This window comes from Nelusetta ayraudi, unplaced genomic scaffold, assembly GCF_046127955.1.
Source record: "Nelusetta ayraudi isolate G7.1 ecotype Tasmania unplaced genomic scaffold, CSIRO-AGI_Nayr_v1 ptg000009l, whole genome shotgun sequence".
NCBI lineage: Eukaryota > Metazoa > Chordata > Actinopteri > Tetraodontiformes > Monacanthidae > Nelusetta > Nelusetta ayraudi.
Window position 1 is genome coordinate 1,472,012 of NW_027466059.1, and position 10,154 is coordinate 1,482,165.

General features: G+C 41.7%; 1 protein-coding gene across 1 annotated transcript; it reads right to left on the reverse strand.

Moving 5' to 3' along the window:
- Nucleotides 1-250: 250 nt before the first annotated feature.
- tat (tyrosine aminotransferase) lies at nt 251-7,763 on the reverse strand. The gene is made up of 12 exons (XM_076019259.1): nt 7,599-7,763; nt 6,303-6,574; nt 6,049-6,153; nt 5,858-5,925; nt 5,530-5,688; nt 4,706-4,844; nt 4,534-4,586; nt 2,011-2,163; nt 1,761-1,889; nt 1,506-1,589; nt 1,148-1,246; nt 251-1,044 (listed from the first exon to the last, which is right to left on the reverse strand). The coding sequence occupies exons 1-12, from the start codon at nt 7,601-7,603 to the stop codon at nt 904-906; spliced, it is 1,407 nt and encodes a 468-aa protein (XP_075875374.1). The 5' UTR covers nt 7,604-7,763; the 3' UTR covers nt 251-903.
- Nucleotides 7,764-10,154: the final 2,391 nt, after the last annotated feature.

Below are 10,154 nucleotides of genomic sequence, written 5' to 3' on the forward strand. Positions count from 1 at the left end.
ATATACACATTTATGCTGGACAGTAAACAACACATTTGGGATCAAAGCTAACTGAAATGATTGCTTTAAGTCTGTCACCACTATTATTGTCAAATTATGCAACAGTTGGTGGCACTAGATTGGTTATATTTTGAATGTATGTTGTTGTTGTTTTTTGGTACCATCCCTTATTTGATAGCAGAGATTCGAAAACGACACAGATGGACACAAGGAACATCAAACAAAAAACCACGCTGGGTCAAAATTAATCCAGGGTACTGTAGGTGACTTCAATTCACACAGTTCACAGCAAGTTGAACACAGTTTCTTACAGATACGCATAAACAAGCACATTTATTTCTGCTTTGTGAACGTCTGATTGTCCCTCCACAGATCAAGAGAGACCCAACATTTTGTTGTTATTTTTCTTTTATTAGGAAACTATAAGCAAAACTACGGGCAATATGTTTTTTTTTTTCCAGGAAATAATATGAGTGGGTTTGACACAATCAATATACAAAGCAATACACAGAAGATGTTTTGTTGTTTAGTTTGTAGCTCGCACAAAGTTTCCAGAAGACGGACTTTGGCAGGTGAGGTGTGCAGCATGCAAAACGCATGATCCTGCAGTTCATCTCCAAGTTACATTACATCGACACACAAGGCTTTATAAAAACAATATATATATAAATACACAAAACACATATAATAGAGGTTAATAGAAGTTTCATGTATAAAATATAAATATTTGGCCTACATTAAAAAAAATTACACCATGAACGGACCTTTCAATTTTTTTTAGAGAGAGAATAACATTAACACATTACTGACTTCTACAGCTTTCTATCACAGCGGAATAAAGTTTGAAGCTTTTGTTTTTTTTTTGTGAGGTCCATGTCGTCTCAGTGGTCCACCCACGCTGCATTACTGGTCTAGGTCATTGCTGTCGCAGCTGGAGGGCCGATAGTGGCACATGCAAAACTCCCTGATGCGAGCGCACGCCTCCACCATCATCTCCTCTGGCACCGTCACCACAACACGAAAGTAGTTTGGATACTCGAATGCCTGAAAGTCGTCAAAACAGGAGACAAATGCACAATTTTCTTTTTGCACTGGAAAGGCCTTCATTAGAAATAAGACAGACACTGAATCAATTGAAATGTCTTACGGAGGCAGGCAGGCAGAAGACAGACTGCTCGGTCACAAGGCACTGAGTAAAATCCACATCGTTCTGAAAATCTGGAAAGTGTTTCATGTCGATGCCAACCTGCAAATGTGCAAACATGGACACCTTGTCAAATGCATCGGAAGCAATCAAGGTCACGTAAGGTCAAGTCGTGTTAAGTGAAACAATGCCACGGTAAGTTAAGTCATGCTATGTAAAGTTATGTTGCAGTACACTAACTTACGCTATGGTACGTCAAGTTATGTCAAGTTCAACTAAGTTAAGTAGTGTTAAGTCATACGAACAAATTAAATATCTACTAATATTCAAAATAAGCCTGTGACACGTGTTGACTACTGACCATGAGGTACATGGCTCCAGAAGGCATGACGGGGTTCAGGCCGGCGATGGTGGACAGCTCATTATAGCATATCTCTGAGTTGGACTGAAAAAATAAATGCCCTATGGTTAATTTGGTCACGTGAGTTTGAAGAGACTGTGTGCAAGAGGAGAGACGTTACATTCGGAACATCAAACCATCTACAAGACAGTCGGTGAATCAAAGTCTGTAATATTCTTAATATTCTTAATATTTTTGCATAGTTTCCTTGTTTACCTTGAGAAAACTTATAGTGTCTTTGTAAAAGCTTGTTGGCGTGTTGTTGAGGATGCTCTCCAGCGCCCCCTGGACCACACTGCACGCTCCCAAGATGCGCTGGCTCAGCTTCACAAGTCCCTGCCTGATCTGCAAAGGAGACGTACGGCGCGTGTCAATAACGGCACATTATCCGGTACGTCGTCTTACTGGACATCCAGTGAATGTCTCTGTTGTGGTGAGAGAGAAAAAAAAAAAAAAGCCAACGTACCTCTGATCCAAATATTTCGTTTCTGTCGTGGATGAGGATCCAACCCATCCTCCAACCAGGAACCAGCCAGCGCTTGGCCAAGCCGCCGCAGGAAAGGATCGGAACGCTGCTGCTGAGAGAAGCCATGGATGGGCAGTCGCAGCCTGGGAAGACCTGGCAAGAGAGGAGCAGCAGCTAAGTGTTTGCAAAATCTCTGGATCACTGATCTGTTGAGTAATAAGCGGTTTTATTGAAGTGCGATGTGTGTGATTCTAAACCTACAAATCACGTGACATTTTGTCTGAGCAAATGGAGGGAGGAGGCACTCAATTTCCTTAACCATGCTTCATTCATACAGAGGGAAAATGTTCTGTGTTCTGCTACAAATCAGGCTGAGCTTAAAGCCCTCTGATTTGAAATCCATGGTATAACAAAGGTCCAGTAAGATGCAGTCGGATCCATTCCACCACCAGAAAGCTGGTTCCCATTATAGCTGCTGAGCAGGGATCTGCCCCGCATCCTATTGGCTGACTCCAATGAATGGGAGGACAGCATTGTACAGTGCATCTGTGCAGTAGTGGTGCGGTCTACATACTGCTCTAGTTTCAGACTTTATAATAATAATAATAATAAACTTTATTTATATAGCACTGCTCATACACAACATGTGCAACCCACAGTGCTTAACAAAATAAAACAAAACAAAACAAAGCAAAACAAAGAAAGATTTTGCCGATGCAAGTGTCTCACTCATAAGGGATACGTGCAATTTAGTGCTAACGTGATCAGGTTTTCCGACATATAATCACGCACAAAGAATTGGTTAAAACTATGGAGGCAGGTGTTGTAAAAAAAAAAAAAAAAACGGCAACAATTAAACAAAAACGTGATATGCAGCCGTGACTGACACACTGACTTGGACTGAAGTTGTAAAAAATAGCCTGGTTCTTAGGCCCTCACTAACGCCACACACACACACACACCCTCCCTTTCTGCTGCCAAACACAAAATATGCAATAATTGCAAACACATGTAGGCAGAGAAGTGCTGAGTCACTCTGGTGTTCTAGCTGGCAATGGCCAGATGGTGGGGTCAACAACGACACCCAGAACAATGTCAGAGATGAAATACCCCCCCGCCCCTTTTTTTCCCCTTTTTTTGTCCAATGGGTTGGACTCTGAGGGCAGTTTTGTGTGTGTGTGTGTGTGTGTGTGTGTGTGTGTGTGTGTGTGTGTGTGTGTGTGTGTTACGTCTGCGCCTGTTTGCACAACCTTGAACTTGAAGTTTGACTGGTACAGATTTCACCACGGCCGAGATTGATGCCAGCACCCCTTTCACTGATGGTCTCTGATAGTAAACATTTATAAGCGCCCTCGCTCATGATTAAAAGTTCAACAAACTTGTCCATGGCCAGATTTTTAGTTTTTTTCTTTCCTTTGCGCTTGCTTTTTTTTGGGTCACTGCGGGTGGTTGTTTGCTGCTTTAATTGAAAAAAAAAAAATATATATATATATATATTCACAATTACCCATGGCAAAAATTTACGAATTGTTTTATAGTACTATGACAATAATGACTTTTTCCTGAAAAGTCGTAAACTGAAGCTTTATCAGCGGGTCTTCGTATCAAAACTTCGTAACAAAAAGAAACAATTTGTGTGCCTTTAGATCAGGAATGGGCAAACTGCGGCTCGGGGGCCATATGCGGCCCGTTAAGATTTTAAATCCGGCCTGCCGAACATGAAGAAATTGTATTAGTAGTAAGCAAGTGATAAAATCCATTTTTTTCCCCTGTGTTTAAAGCGTAATTTCAATAAAGAGCTAAATACAGGGATATTTTGTTGTAACTTTGCTTTGGTTCATTTTCAACTGACATTAGGGCACGTGTTCTACATATCCCATGATGTATTTTTTCCTTCTATGAGGTGGGTCAGCAAAACACTCCATTCATCTGTTCCTGCTTCGACCCCCCCCCCCCCCCCCCCTCTATCAAATTTTAGAACCGATTGTGGCCCACCAGTCAAAAAGTTTGCCCACCAAGGAGCAGTAATCTCTGCATTTCATCAGCTTTGGGACTGAAATCTGAGCAATCTCGTTGTCGCGCCAAATCAAAATAACAGACTCACATCATCGCATCGATCCAACCGGATCCATCGGGAAAAAGTGTGTCTCTCTCTGTGACACAATGAAAACTGGGCGGCACTCTCGCCGTTTTGGTGCTGAATATGCATATGCAGCCATCACCCCGGCTGACGTCCGCTGCTTGCCCCTGCTGACCTCACTGGCCCCCGTTCACCCGGCGTACCCGCCTTACTGGTTGTTGCTTCCAGGTTTAATTCACCGCACAAGGCCCGTAATCCCCCTGTGTGCTGATGTGAGTTTGTTCACACCAACTTTTGGTGCCTAGTGGGCAAATACCGCCAAATACAGCACAACCTCCGCTGTCATTGTGATCCAAAAAATGTGTCTCGCTGGTGCTGCCGAGTGCCAGGCACCACCTGCAAATAAAACCTGTACGTACGTGACGGCATGTCGCCGGACTTACCATGTCACTGTAGATCTCATCAGCCAGAATTGGAACGCAGTGTTTGGAGGCCACTGCGGAGAGAAGAATCAAATAAACACACGAGCACGGCTTTATTGTTGTCGAATGATGTGTTTTTTGACCGATGGGCTTCTAAACAAAAAGCTTTTTCTCGCACAAAAGCGCGGCTGACCTTTCAGAATTTTCTGCAGGTGCTCCTTGGTGAAGACGGAGCCGCACGGGTTGGATGGGTTGGTGACAATCAGGCAGGAAGTCCGCTCGTCAATCAGACTCTCCAGATGTTGGAGGTCGATCTCCCAAGACTTCTCAGGCTGCAAGAGCAAACGTGCGCGTCAGCAGAAAGACACATAACCATGGAGAGTCATTTTTTTACAGAGATTGTCCCCCCATAATTTTGCTTGGACACAATTCCAAGAGTTTAACAAGAGTTCCTAAACATTTGGATTTCTGTTTGCACCACAGCCGGACTGGAATGTTACCCAATAGGATTTCAGCGTTATTAATGCACTGATTTTAAGGTCAACACTGTCCGTTATGTTTCTGTTTGGATTTTTTTTTTTTTTAATATGGAATGGCCTTTTTTACAAATAATAATGAAATAAATAAATAGCACAAAGACCTGTTCAATAACTTATAAGTCAAAATTCCCTTGCCAAAACCTAAAAAATAAATGCTTTCCTAAAAGTTTCTCCAGTGGTATTGTAATATTTAATATCATGTGTTGCCACAATGTCCAATTGGCAGAAATTTCTGCGAAAAACATAATCTTCATCAGTCAGTGTGTTTTGGTTTTCCATTGTTAGACACCCAAAATGATGTGGAGAAACACGACAGTCTGATCAAAGAGCTTCAACTGAAGCTTAGTTACATGTGGAAAGACACCAAACTTGAAATGTTTTTGTGTTGTTGGGGTTTTTTTTTTTGTTGTTGTTGGCAATTGAACTGCAAAGGACAAGGACAGAAGAGACTCTGACCCAGTGGTGTCTCATGTCTTACCAGCAGGTTGTAGAGTTTGACCTCGATGCCCATGGACACAGCCAGGGTCTTATATAAGGAGAATCCTGGGCATGGGACCAGGATGTTGTCCCCTGGGTTACACAGAACACTGATAGCCAGGTCAATGGCCTGACTGCAGCCACTCGTCAAAATCACATCCTGGAAGGGAGGGTGGTACACTTTACTTTTAGGAGTAAAAGGCATTTTAATTAAAAAAAAAAAAAAAAAAAGAAAAAAAAAAGCATAAAGCAAAAGTATTTAATGCTGCAGTAGATTCAAAAGTTTTTTTGTGCATTTTAAGAGAGGTTGTGAGCTACGTGCTGCTCACCTCTGCCTCTAGTGGAGCCTCAGGGCAGCTGTAGAAGTTGGCCACTGCCTCTCGACTTTTCACATAACCTGAGGGTTCAGGGAACGCCACAATCACATGATCAGAGGAAAACGCCATCATTGGCCAATTTTAAACACGATTTAATGACAAAAACGCGGTCATTTACACTCATTAAAACCTTGATGACTCACCAACAGATGGAGCGTAGCCGTTGTATCTTTGGGAGTCCAGGGCGTCTTTCATGGCCTGAATCACTGCATTGTCTGTGGGAAGGTTCCCAAACACAGTGGGATCTCCTGAGGAGGGAACACCACAGGTCAGTCAACAGTGTGATGAAATGAAAGGAAGAAAGGAAGAAAGGAATATCTATCTATAATTTTTCTATTGGTTTTGGATCAAAGAATAATTCCATATTGGCAGCCCGTCTCCAACGTGGGACTCGTACCTATGGAGAGAGCGATCATGGGCTTGTTTGGGTTCGGTGTGAGCTTCATTCCGTCCACAATAGCCCTGATAGGATTGAGGGTGTTGTTGGCCATGTCTGAGGGCTTCACTTCCCATCTCAGCCGGCGGCTCTTGGTCTTGGCCGGATACAAAGCGCCGTTCACGTTGACGTGGTGGAAGCCGTTGGTCTTGACTCCCATCCCATTCAGGCTCCTCCCGTTGACTCCGTTCTCGTTCCTCTGAACCAAGTAGGGCTTCTTATCCATCCTGGAACTGGCAGTGGTGGACAGTCACAGTTTTTAGATCGGGAGGGGATTTTGCTCCCATTATTTTCAGTAATTTGATGAACTGTATTATGCTCAGTGATGACGACATCAGGTGCTCTTGGTTGTTGATTTAAACGCTTTAACCCAGCCTATCATGTAAAGATGGAACTAAACCAACCAAGACTAATAAACCCAAGTTAAGAGGTGATGCTAACACCACTTTATTTTGGTAGGAAGTTATCATTTACTACAATACCTTTGACTTGTACAATGTATCGTAAAGTTATGCAATATTAAAACTAATGATTATTTAAAATATTACACTGAAATAAATGGCAAGAAAAAAGTTATTTATCATCTTCTATTGCATTCATGCATGTCTTAAGAACATGACTGCTGTTGTGATAGTTCTAATTCTGCAGTTCTCTGAGGTTTCTGATTTTCCCCTGTCTACAATTGCTTTGAGGCAAATTGTGTCAGAGAACTTGGACTACATCAATAAAATTTGATTGATTGAAGAACAAGAATTTTAAATTCCTGCCAATCACCCTGTTAATCATATCCTGTAACTGCGTGTCACATGTGACACGTATTGTTTTTAACTGACTGGAAAAAAAAAAGTTATCTGAATGCAATCCTGGTCCTGGTCACTTCTTCCTTAAACCTATATTATCATTAAGGTATTGCAAAAACATTTACCACATGAAGGCTTTCCAAATTTAAATGAGATGATTGAGATGATATCATTGATAATTATGTAAACGTTTCCATTACATCATATTCGTTTAAATACGGTTCTACAGAGCGATAATTGCATTTAATTAATTATCAATAACCTAATCTTTCAAAAATCAATAATAATCTTAAACTCTTATATCTTTAAGTAAATAAAAGACATTGTTTGAAAGTTGCAGATCGCGCACTCCATTGACGCATCCTTGTTAAAAAAAAAAAAAAAAAAAAAGGGTGAATGAAACATTTTCCTCATCAAATAAAAATAAATAATAGACAGAAATAATAAATGCACTTACCTCATGATGAACTCAACAAATTGCTTTCAAAACACGACGGCGCGCAGGTGGGATTAACTCTTGCATAAACTGAGCGGCATGAGATGTTTGATGCCGGTTTTATAGCGAGCGCTCCAAAAAATGGGAGTCGACTCCTTTATTTCCATTGGTGCAGGCTGAGGGCTGTGCCATTTACACCCCTCTTACATCACTAACCAGAACCATACCGTCTCGAACGCTTCAAAAGTCAATTGCCGGCGTCGGCAAACGGGGCACGGGAGGCCGGCCTTCACGCGCGAGTCGCCGGCGTCTGGAGATGTGCGTCACTAGCGTGACATCGATGACACACGATGTCCGCGTCCGGTATTTAAATATTCAGGATGGAGGAGGTGGATATTATTTCCGTTGATTAAATAACTCTGAGCTAATGAGCTTCCACGTGCGGCGGCAAAACCTTTTGAATAAAGGTTTATTGTGCGGGACTTTTAATCTTTTTATTAAACAATTCTTTTTTTTTTAAAGGAAAACAATATTCAACAAAATAATCATTAATGCTCTTTTATTGAAAGATACATGTGTTGTGTTTTCTTTTTTGCAATTTAAGTACATATATTTTATAAATCATCTTTATGCTGAAGCGTCAGTATGTATCTTTAATATAATAAATCAATATGATTAATAAAACAATGTAGTACATTTCCCAGCCTCATTAACTACCAATATTTAGAAAACACCATTAGAATTACATTTTTTTCCCCCCATCCTTATTAGTGACAAGACCATATTACTCTGCAAAATATATCAATGACGCAGGAAAGTGTGATGTTAATATCAGTCAAAACAACACAGTAAGCTATGTCCCAGGTATACAGTCAAAGGAACTGTTGTCAACATATTGGTCCTGTGTTGTTCAAACAAAAAGTTACTTATTTATGACCAAATGACGAACTACCGGCGGAAAAAAACAGAGTTTTCGAAACATGTTGTGACTTCCTGTGTTACCTGACGGGAGCCCCAAAACACTGTCAAATCAATACGATCACACTGACCAACACGCCGATGATGGGGCCTGTTTTGCTACTGGAAGAATATGGGTCATTTCTGCAAATTATTTCTCGTACTCTTCTCACCTTTAGTGAACCCCCAGTTTCATCAGTGACTCGCAGGAATGGCAGACAGGCGGCGGTGAGCATGAGCATCTGTGGAAAACTACCACTTATGTAACCACGGCTCATTCAAACGGTTCCCTCTCTTTACGGCCGCCGTCCGTGCCTTCCCAAATTGCTAAATGCATTTCTCCAAATGAAATAACAATTTTAATCAAAACAAGAGCATATTTGGGGTGGGGGGGAGAAGAAAAAGTATTACTGTGTTGCTCACATGTTTTAGCTGAGGTTCTGTCCAAAAGTGCAAACTCATTGCCTGGTACTTGATCATGAGGAGGGGACCCCTCAGCTCCATAAATCACTATGTGCTGTAAAAATGCCTGCAGCGGAGAAAACGCTGCTTCAATACATCCCATCCTGGAGGAATTATTAGATGCCACAAGTTTGGAGAAAAACAGATTGTCCCTGTGAGGAACATTTGAATGAGTCGCTTTAAAAACAAAAAAACAAAAAAACACAATTGATCTACCTCAGAATCTAAATATGCTGATCCTGGAGACGAGACGGTCTCCAGTTTGCTGAGGACATATAGAAATCATGAAGAACAAGAGAGAACAAGTGAGTCGCCTAAATCAAAATCATGCCATTGAGGAAGACACCGGAGCACCAGTTTCACCTATATGCAAAAGAGGAAGATCCCCACAAGAACACAAAAGTATCTTTACAGGGTCATGTGTGCATATGAAGGTTTTCTCACATGGCCATAACATGAAACAAAAGAGGAATCCATAGGAATGAAATGTAAGGGGTGGAGAGATTATCTATCTATCTATCTATCTATCTAGATAGCTAGCTAGTAAGTTAGATCGCTAGTAAGTTTGTTAGCTAGCTAGCTAACAAACTTACTTCACTTTCTGAAACAGGATAATGTTAACCCCGTCTCGGCTTTGAGACGCCTCCCACCTCCTGAAACGACCAACCAGGACTCTCGCCCATTTCAGGGTTAAACAAACTCCAGAGTTTTCACATAACTGACTTTTTGAAACAGATCCCAAGTGAGGTTTTTTTTTTTGTTGACATAAATAAACAGTCAAGTCCTGCCAGGCGCGTTAACGCAACGCTGATAAAGTCCACAAGACCAACAGACAAATAACAAATAGTCCGATCAGGCGCTCCGACGCTCCTACTGGAGTGGAGGAGCTGCAGAACATGCGGCACGGCAGAACCCGGCATCAAAGGCGACATCTCCAGTGTTGAGGGTAATGACTTGTCGCCGCAATGGGAACAGAATTAGTGCACACTGAAGCGCTCTGCAGAGCGGTGCACGTCTTGCCAGATTGCTGTGGGCCAAAAAGACGTAATAGATGTTGGCCAGACAGGCCTTGTAAAGCTTCTGTTCACCTTTACACAGTAGAGTTCATGAGCCTATTTTTACATGTCAGCAGGGGAATAAACTTAAAAAGTAGACTCG